This window comes from Nothobranchius furzeri, chromosome 1 (genome assembly GCF_043380555.1).
Source record: "Nothobranchius furzeri strain GRZ-AD chromosome 1, NfurGRZ-RIMD1, whole genome shotgun sequence".
Taxonomy (NCBI): domain Eukaryota; kingdom Metazoa; phylum Chordata; class Actinopteri; order Cyprinodontiformes; family Nothobranchiidae; genus Nothobranchius; species Nothobranchius furzeri.
The window spans coordinates 72,154,583-72,170,539 of record NC_091741.1 but is presented as its reverse complement, the minus strand read 5'-3'; the positions used below and the strand labels follow the sequence as shown (position 1 = coordinate 72,170,539).

Sequence of the window (15,957 nt, the reverse complement as noted above, 5' to 3'; positions counted from 1 at the left end):
GTAGTTCAGTGAGGTTGCAGTCAAAATACAATCATGTTAAATCCTAATAAAATGCTTAATAATGAGATGATTTTTCCATATGTTTTGACACTAATCGTTTTTTTTTTACTGTGGAACAAAGCAGTCCAAGTCAGACTGTTGTTATTTTAGCACCTGGCTGAACAAGCAATGACTCATCAGCTTTAAAAGCTCCCCTGCAGCTCTCTTGTTTTTAAAACGTATTAAACTACTCATTTGTGCATCCTCATCCTTTAGGCTCCATCGTGGCGGCAATCCTGGCTAGCGACTTGGACTCAGGGGTGAACGGAGAGGTCACCTACTCGCTAGAGGAGGATGATGAAGACGGGACCTTCCTCCTCAACCCTGTAACCGGAGTTTTCAACGTGACATGCTCATTGGACTATGAGACTCAGCAGTACTATATTCTAACGGCGAAGGCTCGGGACGGCGGTGGGCAGGCCAGCACAGTCCGAGTGTACTTCAACGTGTTGGACGTGAACGACAACCCGCCCATCTTTGACACCACCATCTACAGCACGTCTGTGTCAGAGAGTCTACCGCCCGGATCCAGTATCATCACCGTTGTGGCCAGTGATGCTGATGATGGTGTGTATGAAAGGTTGCGGGAGCCTTCGCACAAAATACCAACACAAGTATTAGTTTGCTTAAAAAGGTCAACAGTGTTGATATACTTTTACATTCAGGTAAAATAAAACCAGGATCCCACTGGGCTGCAGCTTTTCAGCAAATTGTTGGAAATATGGAGGATATCTGACATCTTACACAGGCCAATGAGGCACTAACATCCATCCATCCATTGTCTGAACCCGCTTGTCCATGTAGGGTCGCGGGGGTGTTGGTGCCTATCTCCAGTGGTCAATGGGCAATCAGGCGGGGTACACCCTGGACAGAGAGCCAGTCCATCGCAGGGCAACACAGAGACACACAGGACAAACAACCATGCACACACACACACACACACACACACACACACACACACTCACCCATGGACAATTTAGACAGACCAATCAATCTAACAGTCATGTTTTTGGACTGTGGGAGGAAGCCGGAGTAAAGGCAGTAATATTTACCAGTTAAATACATATTTTGTGGTTTAGTTCCACCTTTTCCCGCCAGTGTTGCCGTGGTGTCCTTAATGATACAGATTTCATATTAAAAGGATTTTATAACTCAGAGCTGCAGCCACCATGACTACATTTGGAGATATTTATCATCTGTGTGAGATGAATGTGCTGGGACCAGATCTTTACACTGTTTTTACACTCGGGCTACAGAATTAAATGATAGATCTGAAACGTGTCACTTTATTTAAAGACAACAGCTCAGTGTTTGTGTTTAAAGCAATAATATGCTCTTTGGGTTCATAAATCACGTGTGAGTTTGCCAAAGAAGATTAATGTAACGCGGGCCTGTCACTTTGTTATGACGGCTGGTTTCACAGAAGCTCTCAAGCCTGCGTTTTATTTCTTATATTTATTTAAAACACTTGATGAAAGGCAGCATCTTGTCTTTGTGATCAAGTGATTCAGCTTATGTCTGCCTTTCAGGTGGTGGGATTTGTGATTTTAAAGTGGCGTGTGGTATTTGCTACTTTCTCCAGCTGTAATCACGCTTCACCCAGGCTTAATGTGGTTATCGTGACCCACATTCCTGGGAAACACGCTGCCTCGTTCTAAACGCTGCTCCACAGACGCTGATCCTTTCAGATACAAAGTGCCTGTTTTCTTTTGTCACAGTACCAACACAAAAACTGTTAGGACTTCCTGTGATCTGACCCTTGACCTTCAGACTGTGTCAGATGGGTACAGCTCTCTGGCTCTAGACAAGACATTAATCACATACAGTGAAAACACGAAGATGTATGGGAAAGTGAGTTGCTGTACCAGTGCTTGATTATGCACATTTTGACCTTCAGTTCCAAGGATCTCCGGCAGATTAGATCCGATTTAACCGGTAACTCAGTCACTGTCCGTTTTTATAATGATATTTAAATAAATGTTGTGATCTTGAGGGGTTTTCCAAAACTTCACAAAGGCAATATCAGTTAAGGAAGTGGCTTGGATTGGTGTTTCTCTTTAATAGTAATTTGTCATGCTGCATACATTTATTGTTCTCTCAGTAAGGATAAAGACGTGTACAATTTGTGGAAACAGATGTTGATAGTTCATCTACGTGCCCAGCAGAAGGAAACACAGAAAAGGTAACGATGAACAATAGAAATGTTTGTGCTTGACCTCTATGATACTGTTTTTTTTGGATATCTACTCTTTTTGTTTGTTTTCAAAGCTCAAGGTCCCATTAAACAGTGAGATGGGAATCTGGTGTACATTTAAAATGAATCTTTTGTCTGCTTTATTATTTTCAGATTGTTTCAAGGCCAGTCTCTGTTCTATCTTTTGTTTTTTTTTTCTAGATTTCCCCTCATCTCAGTGGTGTTTCTGTTTGCTTGTTGTCCAGGTCCAAATGCCCAGCTCCTTTACTCAATAGCATCTGGTGATCCTCACGGCCACTTTGTCATCACAAAGGAAGGGGTTCTAAAAACAAAGAAGACACTGGACCGAGAAACCCAGTCTTTCTACAACCTTGTGGTCACAGTGAATGACCTGACGCCGCCTCTCATCACCCGCCTTACCAGCACTGCTCAGGTGTCAATCATCCTACTGGATGTCAACGACTGCCCTCCAATCTTCACGTCCCAGAAGATGACCTACATCCAGGAGAACACCCCAGTGGACACAGTGATCTTCACCGCCCAGGCCACAGACGCTGATAGTGGACCCAACAGCTATGTTGAGTACTCCCTCAGAGGGCCCTTTGGTAATAAGTTCAGCATCAGCACTATAGATGGAGATGTCAGGCTGGTCGGGGAACTTGACCGCGAAGAACTTTCCAACTACACGCTCACAGTTGTAGCCACAGATAAAGGTGAGCCACCTCTGTCCTCAACTATGGACATCACCATGATGGTGCTGGACGTTAACGACAACACGCCGAGTTTCTCACAGAACATCTACGACATTGAAATTGAGGAGAACATCTTAACTGGCTCTGACATCATCCAGGTGTTTGCTAGCGACGCGGATGATGGCACCAATGGGCAGATCCGGTTCTCTGTCGCTGGGGGCAACACCAACAATGATTTCAGGATCGATTCAGTCACAGGAGTGATCTCTGTCGCCAAACAGCTTGACCGTGAGACACAGTCAACCTATTCACTGGTGGTCCAAGCAACAGACCGAGGTAGCAGCCCCAGATTGGACCGTTCAACTGTCAACATTGTTTTATCAGACGTCAACGACTGCTCACCAGTGTTTGAGCTCTCTCCCTACATTATCAACGTTAAAGAAAATCTGGAGAACCTCCCCAGAAACATTCTGCAGGTCAGTGCTTGTTTTTTTAGACCATTTTTCAGTCAGTGCTTTGAATGGCAGTTCAAAGGCCTTCATCGAGCTAATTCCTTAACTAAATCTGTAGTAGTACTAACTCAATAAGAGCAGGTATGTAAGAGCACTGGAACTCTGAACACGGTGGTCTCATTTTGCTAAATGACAAATACCTGACTGCAATGATAAAGAAATGAAAAATGACTGCAATTTGCTCTGCTCAATTTAGACTTTAAAGGATTTCACCGAAATATGAAACTCTGCTCAATAGCACTACAAAGTAATTAGCATTACAGCCGCCCGGATGACTAAATGAGCCATATATAAAGAATGGAGAGGAAAAGCTTATTTTCAGTAGCAGAGCAGTTCCACTTTCATTCACTTGTGTACCTTTGGAGAAAATGAGGGCACAGTTATGTGGGAAAGGATCCAGATGTTGTGAGGCTCAAATCTCTGAGCTAACCTGTGTGACTCTAGCAGACATGGCAGGAAGAGCTGAAAGTTCTGAGCAAGATGCTGACTTCTAAAATGTTTTAGACCAAGAAATCACAAATAAATAATCCTGTCAGCAATCACACACTCGTTGACTTTGTGGTTTTTATTTGATGTGGATTCTCTGGTAAAGTTTGATTAAAAATATATTCCTTCCCTCAAGAAAAACTTCCCTGGTGCCACATTGTATCGCCGTCATCAGATTCGCTAGAACGATTTAACAAAGACGCACCCTCAGCAGATTATTGTAGCTGTTGAAATTCATAAAAAGGTAACCAGAATGCCACTTTTACTATACTTTTTGTCTTGTGAGTGTAGCAGAGAGAACATTTCTTTAAAATATCACCAGCTTCATTCAAAATCATAGTTTTATAAATTAGCATCGCTGTAACAGCACCAGGATACCCCTGGCCAAATGAATCAGCTTCTTCAGACAAAAACAACATTTAAGTATGTCTGAGTTGTTTTGAGCACTTTTCTGTAATTAAAATAGCCAAATATCTTACTGCAAATAAAAAAGAAAGTTAATTTCTATTGATTTCTTTAAAGTTGTCTGTGTTTTATTTTTTTTTATTTTATTTATTTTTTTGTTTTTTTGTGTGTGTTAGTCTGGAGCAGAAAAGTTTGGAAGCATTTTAAACACTTTTAAGGCTTTAACCCAGTATTATTAATTATAATGATAACTAATATTGCTGATACATTTGTATTGAAACACATCTTCAGTCATGTCAGTTGTGACATAGGTGACAGGTAACGTGTGTCAAACAAAACCTCCAAATAATCAAGCCAAAAGTACATTTCTTCCTTAGAATTTTTTTTAATTAAAAATCCTATTCTGGTCTTTCTCACTGTAACTCAGTTTTCCTGTTTATTTCAAACAAACATTCATTCGTCGCAGTCTGATTTCTGTTTGTTTTGTCCCAGGTCGTTGCCCGAGACGACGACCAAGGTGCGAACGGACAGCTAAGCTACATGCTCAGTGGTGGGAACGACGAGGGAGCATTCACTCTGTCATCCAGCGGCCAGCTGAGTCTGACTCAGACGTTGGACCGAGAGGCTCAGGGGAAATACATCCTGCTGATCACAGCCACTGACTCAGGTATGGTCCAGCTGATCTTACTGCAGTATATTGTATAGTATATGCTGAGGTCTGAGCACTACACGAAACTCCATGTCACAATATTCATTTTTGTAATCAGCCTCTGTTGACCCTGGGGAAAAAAACTAACAGCGATGTCAACAAACAGCATTTATATTTCAGCACACTGTTCGTTTTGTGTGCTGCAATAACATAAACATTCTGGAGTTTTTAGCTTGCAAAATAGGGAGTGTCTTTTTTAACTGCTTGTTCTTTTACTCCACAGAAGTCTGTTCAGCAAACTGAATTGAATAGCATCCTGTGTTTATTTGGATATGGCGGTAGAGCTTGTTATAGCCAGATAAAAGGTTAACTTGTTATTGCATCCAGGCCAGTTAATGTGCAGTTGAAGGAGAATGTGCATATCCCTATTTCAGCCAAATCACATGGTTTTCCAGTTAAGTATACGTTCCCCTGAGCTGCTCTGGCAGAGCTGTCATGGTCTGAGGGTGGTTCTGTTTCATTCCTGGACTGACCATGTGACCGTGCATAACATTGTATATTTTTGACTGTGTGCAGACTTTGGTGAGATTTGGCATTAAGTTGCATGCAGAGATACTTCAATTTGCACAAAACGATTGTGCGTTGCATTTATGTCAAGGTTTTAGTTTAGACAGTCAACACATTTTCAATTAAGAAGACTTGGATAACAGTTTTTCTAATAATCAAGTGAGACAGTTTAAAATTTGCTGATGAGGTTTTTGTTGCCGTGTGTTGTTTAGAGATCAATGCCACATGGGCCAAGTTTCCCAACAAACGAACATACTAATTAGGATGCGATCGCTTTTTGTTCACTTCACAGGGAGTCCTTATTTGGAGTCTTGACAACAATTCCAAAATATTTTGACAGGACGTTTCAGTGCAATGTTGAGGCAGAGAGAAGGATTTGGGGTAGAATATCAAAATCAAAAACCCCATAATCATTGTACAGGCCAAATTACCCAGCAGCATTTTCTCACATTTTTGAGGCCTGGGTTGAGACGGTGAGGGGAAATGGCTCTCGCAGGCACAATCTAGCAGCTAAATGTCGAAGGTGGACAAAGCAGACGTGTCTCCAAGTGGGCCGTCTACCGTGACTCATTTTAAACCGCAGACGTTCGTGTTAACATTGTCCAAGTTCGATCCCAAAACACCATAAAGCAAAAGCATTTGCTGGGGAGAGTCGTTTGATTCTCAAAGTCGTCCACTATCAGACAAAGGACCTCAGCTGTCGGTCAGAAATATGTCGAGCTGTCATGTTTGGTGTTGTGTTAAAGCCAGGGCCGAGTCTGGCTGCAACCACTTCTACCACTTCATGACAAAAAGAGATAAATGACCGTTTGTTCAGACAGACGAGCTACAACTTAGATTATCTTTCTGTGGGCAGGGCTCTGACCCACGGCATTGTGCTCTCTTGAGATTTTTTCTAAGAAAGTTGCATTTTTAGTGTTTTTTGGCTACATCTCTTAGCTTGGATATACCATAAGAGCAATGTGACCCTTTTGCATAAAAGTTACACGTTTCACATTGCATGATAAAATTTTGTCGTTGGCCCTATTGAGATGCGTTTTAATTAAATATGAGTTGTTTTTGTCAGCCTGAATTTATACTCGGTTATAACTCTATTTTACCATGTGCTGACTCTCAGTGGTGTTGGTAGTAATTTATTTATCCAGCTGAAGCAAATTTCATGTTTTATATTTTACTTTTATTGATTATTTTCTGCAAAAATATTTTGTCTCTAAACATCTTTGAATTAGGTCATTTCCAAGCAGCATTTTAGTTTATTTACTCTGCTCACCTCACATTGACTCACACTGGCAACATAAAAACGAGCTAAAAACCATATTAGTTCTTATATTGTATGTATACTTTACCAATAAAAGGTTGAAATGGTAAAACTGGCAAGTATAGCTAAAACCCTAACCAGAAGAAGCCAGAAGATTGAGCGACGTATAGATTTTACATCGGCCTATTTTTATGAATTTTAAAATTAAATTCAAAATTTGCAGCTGAAACAGGAAAATGCATGAATGCACCAAAAATGGGTTTAGGGGTATTTTACACAAGGAAACAACACATGCTACAAAGCTCCCAAAAGTGGACTTTCCATGAAATGGCCCCTTTAAATGGCCCTTTTTGATGAACGAAGAACTACGATTTCACCTCATAACATTAATCCAATCTGAATCTAATCAAGTTTTAACTTAATGAATAAATCAGCCTTGCTCTAAATCATTATGGGTTGTCAAAAATGTTAAATTGGGCGGGGGGGGGGGGGGGGGGGGGCAACTGTTTACAGTTGGGTTTTCCAAAAGAAGTTTAACAAATGGATGACTAATCAAGCAGCGATTTACATTTCTCAAGATGTCTGGGACACTTAACGAATTGCTCTGCGCTCCTGTTGGCTCACGTGAGTTTAAATCCTTCCAGGGAAACCTCAAGAGTCTGCTATGAGCTTGTTCATCTACATCTCAGTAAACAAATCTCAGTAAACAAACTTCAGGTTGTCCGTAGTCCTACAGCAACCGGGTCAGTGCTGGGAGCTCGTCCTGTTAAAACAGGAAGTTAGCATTTTCTCGTGCACAGGGCCTATTGACGTTTTTTTTTTATTCCCCTGCCACTTAGGTCTTTACTTAAAAATAAAGCGTAATTCCAATCACGACAGTAGAGGGCACCATTGAGCACGCCAGTGTGTAGCCTGCTGCTATCTCATTAGTTAGTTAATTACTTTTGTCCAAAAAATTAAGCTGAAGCTGACCTTTCTCTGTAAGATTTTGATTTCATGGAATTTACAACAATAATGATAATGTTTATTAATGAATTAGTCTTGAAACGTTCACATGAGTTACTAATATATATTAATATATTTCATTTTGAAATATTGAAATGTATAAATTTGAATAGTGAAGGGAAACTATCAGATAGGCACTCAAAATGGATCGGATTTTAAGTTAAAAGATTCAATCGGAATCGGAAGCCTAAAATGCTGAACAGGAGGGCATCCCTAATTTCAACATGTTTAAACTAAAAGAAAGAACCAAAGAATAACTTTTAAATTCAAGAGTAAATCAACAATCTGTGGATTAGACTGTTTTTGTTTCAACAGTGCTGCTGTAACATCTTTATAATGCTGTTTTGGTGTTTTGTAGTATCAAACTCACAATTTATTTGAACGCTACTCTGGATAATGATGACCTAAAGGAAGGCCCAGGACACGTTGGAGGGACTATGTCTCTCACCTGTCCATGGAACACCTTAGGATTCCCCCGGAGGAGCTGGTCCAAGTGGCTGGGGACAGGGAAGTCTGGGCCTCTCGACTTAGGCTACTGACCCCACGACTTGACTCCAGATAAGTGGCCAAAAATAGATGGATGGATGGTATCAATGCAAGCTGCAAAACAGATGCTTTACAAGATATGGTGCAGGGAAATATTTTTACACAGAAGATTTTTCTTGTTAGCTTAACCATCCTCTCCTCAAGATCACAAGGAGCTGGTGCCTATCTCCATCAGCCAATGGATGAGGGGTGGGGGACACCCCGGACAGGTCTCCAGTCCATCACAGAGCCACATGATCCAGTCACACACTCACTCAAACATATAGGGACAATTTAGTGGTGCCAAATCACAGAAAATGCAGGTTTTTGGACTGTGGAAGAAATCCAGAAAGGCTGTTGCTGGGATTTTAACCTGTAACCTTTGTGTGAGGCAACAGTACCACCATGCAGCCCCACAAAAGATGTTCTTTTTTCCCCCAATTAACTACTCAATAATTCTTTAAATCTTTTTTTTTCTGCAGCAGTGATTTAACAGGTTTTGCAGATAAATAGAGATACTTGGGAGGTTTGCATTGTCCCTGGCTGCTCTTGCTGCTCCGCCAACATCTGGGATCAGCTGCAGGCAAATCTGATTGTTAAGCCATTGCTGAGTAATGTACGAGTTTGGAAGAATGTATGACAATGAGCTCTCTAACAGAGTCACTCTCAGTGGAAGGCTTTTCTCAAGCTGTCCTGCTGTAATGGCTTTAACCAAGTATCAGCCATTATGGGACACATATCTTTCTACCCATAGAACTTACTCGAGTTACCTTGAGTCTTCTAATGTTTACATTTTTGTAACTTTTGCTCAACATATGATCCAGTTTTGATGTTTATAGTTTATTCTAGCAGAGTATGCTGCACAGCCTGATATGTCAGTTTTTTAGACTCTTGTTTCTGTTTGTGTAAGTTGTAAGAATGACTTTTGGAGCCATATGGATCAGATTATATGTAAATAATTCAAAAGTAATCAGTAATCAGAGAAGCATCAGTAGGGTAAATGTTTGTTATTGTTTTAGTATTCCTTGCGTGTATTTATCTATTCTGTGCAGGAGATTGTCTGAACTGCTGTGTGTCTGATGATCCATCTTAAGTTGTGACATGTACAATAACAACATCGCCTATCATAGTTATGCAGATGACAACTAGATCTACCTAGCTCTATCACCGAGTCACTCTGTCAGTGTTTGGAACAAGTTAATGATTGGATGCAGTCAAACTTTCTCCAGGTAAACAAAGACAAGACTGAAGTTGTTTTCTTTGGAAATAAGGACATGATGGAGGTTATTGCTCGACTTGGTTCCAAAGGAATAGAGACAAAGACCCAGGTTAGAAATCTTGGTGTCGTAATTGATTCAGACCTGAGCTTTACTAGTCACATTAAGGCTATAACTCAGCGTTTTATCATCTTCATCACGTAGCACAACTCAGGGATTTCATGTCTAGACAAGACCAAGAGAAACTCATGTATGCGTTCATCTCCAGTAGAGTGGACTATTGCAATGGTCTTTTGACTGGTCTTCTCAATAAAGCTGTGAAGCAACTGCAGCTTATTCAGAATGCTGCTGCTAGAGTCCAAAAGGGTTCACATGAAGGCAAATAGACTTCTTTGGTTTTTTGTAGACGTTTTGCTTCTCCTCCGAGGTGCTTTGTCAATTCTGACAGGAATATGGCAGAGTCAAACTTATAAGCTGTAGCTGTCTGTTTTCATTTAACAAGCAGAAACTTCTCTGATTCCCTCCTCTCTACCCCCTGATGAGTCGTTGGCTTCTATTGAGAGAGAGTCATTTTGATTAGATGAAGGAAGGTGTGACCTAGACTCAAAATGCTTAGGAATGAGATTGAAAGCTGCATTAAAGGTACTGGAAAGGTGAAATCTAAGCCCTCCTCCCCTATTTAAAGTAGGTTTTTCACATTTGACATATGCTTCCTTTACTCTTCTCTCAAACCATCTGACGAGAAGCAAAACACCTTCAAGAAACAGAAGAAGTTTGGTTGCCTTCATTTGAACCCTTTTGGATTACCATGACCTGGATGACTGGGAACCTTCATCAGCATGCTGCTCTTAACAAGAACTCAAGAGAGCCGAACACATCACTCCTGTTTTTAGATTTCTACACCGTAACCAGTAAACTGCAGAATAAATTTAAAATTACTTCTACTAGTTCATGAATTACTCAATGGCATGGGGCCAAAATACATGTTGGATCTCCTTCCTGTATATATGCCCAGCAGGTCTCTGAGATCCTTAGGAAACAGTCAGCTGGTACAGCCCCGGGTCAGAACCAAACAGGGTGAAGCTGCTTTTAGCTACTATCCTGCTCACAGATGGAATCAGCTTCCTCATGACCTTAAATGTGCCCCAACTCTAAAATAGAAAACCTTCATGGATTCAATAGCCCTTGTTCTGCATTGTAACTGCTCACCCTTTAACTTTGTCCTTTTCTTTTGATTTTTAAATCAGAATTTAAATTGTGTGTGCTTTCTGTCGTGCAAAATTTTAATGTTCTTGCTATTCTTGCTAATTGGAAAGCACATGGAATTGCCTTTGTTTCTGGAATTTGCTATATAAGTAATGCTGCCTTGCCTTTTCATCTCAGATGAGACTTTGAGGTGTTTGTGCCCACTTCACTTTTGCCTCCATTCCAATGTCTTAATCCATAAAAGTCAAGCAAAAATAGATAAATGTTTCCTAACTTTGAAATCGGGTGGAGGTTTTATTGGCCAAAATGGATGGTTAACGTATATAACATTGTGACACATATAACCAGCAACACAAAATATGTTTCCTGCTTTGCCCTCCTACTGGTTGGAAATTTAATTACAACTGTCGTAACTAACAACGAGCTAATGCTAACACAGGCTAACTGATACCAAATAAGCCACAAAGTAAAAATATCCACACTTTTAGACAAAAAGCAATAGTATGGTAAATGGCCTGTATTTGTATAGCGCCTTCTTAAGGTTCTACATCCCCCTAAGGCACTTCACAACACAATCATTCATACCCTTTCACACACACACCCGACAAGGCCCGCCGATCACAGACGCCACCAGTCCCTCCAACCACAACCAGCAGGCAAGGCAGGTTAAGTGTCTTGACCAAGGACACAACAGCAGCATTCTCTGCTTGGAGTTGGGATCGAACCTGCAACCTTCCAATTACTGGACAACCCTGTACAAATATGTTGCTTTTAAGCCTAATATATTACCTTTACTTATGACCAATAAGCTGTGATATTCTAAATAAATATAGGATATCAGCCTTATTAGTCTTTGAATGTTCAATCAGAAGATTCTAGGATTCTTTGCTTTTTCAGTGATCAAACACACTTCGTATTAATTCAGACAAGTCAGGTTTGTAAAAAGTACAAATTAAAAACAAGACAAGTTAAATAAGACAACTGTGATGGATGAATGTAAGTGAATGGAATGTGGTGTATGATGATTGAATGGTGTGTGTTTATCCGAACCTTGTATCTAGAAGAAACTGAGTTCTGGGTGTGAAAAGAATTTGGTCTGCATTAAACTATGAAGTAGGTTCTTATCAAAACGGCATCAGACGCAATCTTGCTGTGTTCTACGTACCCCTGACGAGACTCTCTTTCAGATCCGAGATGTCGGGGGGTCGGGTAACCCCGAGGTACCGAAGTTCATAGAAAAGACCGCAGTGCGACCGTGTCTGTCCAGAGTCGTCTCCCGGATCACAACAGATAGATGAAATTGTTTGTGTCTAGAACAGCTGTTTCTAAATAGCTGAAGGAACCGTTTTGCTGTGTCACCTGTAGCGTGTAGGTTTTGACAGCTTGTCAAGAGATGTGGTTAAAGAGTTTTCCCCCGGTAGCCAAGCCGGAGTTCTGCTCAAAAACTTAACTGAATCACTCAGCAAGTTTCTGTTTTAATATTCCCATATTATGATTACCTGGCCAATCGGGACGTGCCATGTTAAGAGATGTTAACAAACAACTCTCAGAACATCACGCCTTCTTTCAGATAGAAGGTTCTCCGATTTGTGGGTAAGAACATATCTATGTGCATGAAACAACTTTAACCTTGTCATTGTCACGTGTCTGAGTGTGTGAGCTGTCAGTAGATAGTGATTCACTTGTTAAATCTAACTTTACTGATGATGACATAGTAATATTCATTTCAACCTCAGTAATTTAAGCCTAGATTATTCAAACATTAGTATTAGTATCCATATCACATTTGTTCATTCAACCACTTTATTATTTAATGATTATTTAACCTATGAGTTGTAAAAGTTCTTCTTTCATGAGAGTGAGCTATCCTGCGGTCTTATCAAAAGAAGGCTTTGTTTGGGAACATAGGCTGATATCTTGTTCCCCCTGAAATGTCAACAAGGACTGTAGAATCTTCTGGGCTTTAGAAGACAGGATAGAAACTCCACTCAGACAGTGGAATTAGGTCTGTAGATGACCGGATATAGTGTAGGTCAATATGTAGGTGAAAATTGACCATTTCCATTACAACCCGCTCCACTGAGCTACTGCTGTTCCCTATTACCAGTAGCAACATAGACATGTTACCATCAGTCTGTGATTTCATAGCTGCTTTTAGCTCTCTCAAATGAGTGTAGGCCACGCAGATGGTCACCCTGGTTTTAGCTCCTTCTTTTGCTTTTTATTGATGGTCGGCCTTTAAATGAGCTATTGGCACGATAAACAGCTATTGCCGTAAAGCAGGTAGATACCTCCCACTGGTGCTCCTACCTGAGACAGTTTCTGGTCAGCAGAGGGCTATAGAGTGATGTCCAATGTGAAGTTGCTCAATTTTGTGGGTAAAGAACCACTGAAACCAGTTTAAAAGGAACAGCTTAAAGTGTTCAAAACTCTGGTGTTGCTTTAATGCACATTGTTCTTGAAAGGCAAATGTGTGTGTTTGTCTTAAGTGACTCATAATTTCTCAAAAAACAACTCGGTCCGCTTTAACAAAACTCTCAAACAAAGAATTATTGGACAAACATCCACAACTAACCTTTGGAGTCAGCCCAAGTAAAGAAAGCTGCCACAGTTAATTAAACTTAAAAAGCACAACGGTTGGCCTTACCTGAATCAATTTTAGAGAAACTGAGTTAAAACTAGATGTGGTAGGAGTAGAGAATCATGTTGAAAGTGTTGAAAGATCAAATGAGTTATTGTGATGTTGCATGAGACCAAGCATGATGTTATGTTCAAGATTTGACCAAAATGGCTATAACACCATCATTTCTCAGCATGAAATGGTTTTAGTTTTCAAACTCAGTCATGAATGTTGTGGCCAATAAGCATTCCTTCAATACCTTTGCCAGGTCTTTAATTTGCTGTGTGTTTGTATATTTATGTCTCAATCTTTGTGGATGTGCATTTCTATATGTGTTACGTGGGTCGCTTTATTTTTGTGGGTTTGTGTGTGGTGGTGGGAGCTTCCTCAGGCAGCATTGACATGCAGAGCACGTGCCTACATTTATTAAAGTGAAGGCACGGTAAATCCCTCAGCCTCTGCCTTTTATGGCCGATACGGTCCCATAGAAATCCCACGTCTTTCACGTCCTTCCAGAACATCTCTCCATAGTACCATGCTGTTTGTATATGGCCCTTTGGGCAGCGAGGGAAGGGAAGTTTTGGAGGCTAAATGGCTGCTTAGCAGATAAAGAATTTTAATGGCCATCTCTGTTTAAAATCAAGATCTTTTATTCTTTTGACAGGCATATGTGAATATAAAAACCTTAGGTCTTATGTTTTTCCTCCAAATGGTTTAAATAACAAGCTATCTGTCAATCTCCTGACTGCCATCAGGTTTTAAATGAGTAAACCACCAATCATTTAATCAGTGCATTTCATTTGAGCCAAACAGAAATAAAGCAAATTAAGAAAAAACATGGATAACGTGGCATTAAACCACAGCCAAAGTGTTTCAAGATCATCGTCCAACGCTGGCGACAGTAAATCCTTAATAAAGTCTAATTCTGCAGTCTAGTGGCAACAAAGGAGTTAGCCAAATAAAATATCAGGTTCCTGAAATGAACTTTTAACAGAGCCGTAACATTCTGGATCAACTCTTAAAAATCTCCGCAGTAACAATGCGGTCTTGGAGAGTATTTTTTTTTCCTATCGCCTTTTTACTCTTTTCCATTCCCTGCTGAAGAATTTAACAATCACTGGATCTGAATGTTTTGTAAATAGTTTGGTAAGCAGTGGTGGGGTCTTTAAAAGGTGGGGTGGCTTCAGCACTGGCAGGATTCATGCTTTAATGATGTTTATTCACTCCGTTTCTCTTTGGCCCTGGTTAGCACATCACTTTCTCACCAAACTCGACTTTTCTCCCAACTATTCATTTCTTCTTCCTTCTCAAAGAACTCACCAAGTACAGCATGTGTGAGAATGAGCATGTAGGATTTTTTTTTGCCCCTAAACACTTTTCCAAAGTCTTATTTCGGCTTTATGCGGTTCATGTATGAACATTATAGAGTGGTGTTATGAGCGGGCCATGCTGCCATGTACATTTTCCACGTCTCACACTGGTTATGATGTGTTGGTTCTGGTCCACAGAGTCAGTTCTCGACAGAGATTTTCAAATATACAGAAACACAGCAAATAAAAGCACCACTGCAATAAAAAGACAAAAAAACAAAAAACAAATCACTTCATTAAATTTCACCACAGACATTAAAATATGAGAAGAAACAGAGCATTATTGTTGTCAATCTGCCTTTTTCATGCTTGCATTAAGAAATGTGTAATATGTGGTGAATTATTTATTTAAAGGCTTTCAGACACACTTTATAAATAAATGGTAAGTGGCATAAAGCCAATCTCATGCTGGGACGTGGCTGTTGAGATTTCCAAAACGTCTCAAAACCTTTGCAAGGGTTCTTCAGTTCCTAGAACTTAACTTTAAACATAGTAGCAGACTCAGTGTAACTATGTGAAAGGTCAGCAAATGTGCTGCAAATAAAATTAAAGTAAGAGAGACACATTTAAGGTATTTAGTGATGTTTACTCAGTTTGCAATTTTTACTACGCTTACACTACAGTATGAACTCTGCAACAGCGGTTCTGAAACATCTCAGCTTCAGACCCACAAATTAGAAACCATAGACATGAACACATAAATGCACCAGTGGGCGCTGGAAAGCGTAACGTTGTCGCCGCCATATAGGGGCCAACTGGAGTCAACGCAGGGTCAGCAGCTATGCCCGTTTTTTATTTATTTATATTTTTTGCAGCCTACACAGTTGTAATAACATGTGTACTATTGGAAACAGATCAAATGAGATTACTATTGATGTCGCAAACTAATTAGGAATTTATATTTACATTTTTTATTTATTTTATTTAGTTATATTTATATTTTGATTATCATGCACACCATGTGTCAGATAATTTACAGCATCAAGAAAACCGCTTTGGCTCATATTCACTTATATCCATTCATGGCAATTTAGTTGAGTATTTTTTTAACAATTATGCAAGAAATACAGCTTCAGCTGTTTTTTATTCATTTTATTTAAATTTTCTTGTATGAATCATTTTTTATGTAGTTTCCGTGAGTCAGAAAGTGCTAGAGATGTGAAACAGGAGTAGGTGACATGAATCTAAACAAAGTATCTGGCATTCCCTGGA

The 15,957-nt window shown here is 40.1% G+C and overlaps 1 protein-coding gene across 1 annotated transcript in view; it reads left to right on the top strand.

Annotated features, from left to right (window-relative positions):
* fat4 (FAT atypical cadherin 4) overlaps nt 1–15,957 on the top strand; it is a 145,240-nt gene that overhangs the window by 80,102 nt on the left and 49,181 nt on the right. Inside the window, exons 4-6 of the mRNA XM_054739360.2 lie at nt 256–606; nt 2,479–3,401; nt 4,821–4,995. Coding sequence (XP_054595335.2) covers nt 256–606; nt 2,479–3,401; nt 4,821–4,995 — 1,449 coding nt within the window. The remainder of the gene's footprint in view (nt 1–255; nt 607–2,478; nt 3,402–4,820; nt 4,996–15,957) is intronic.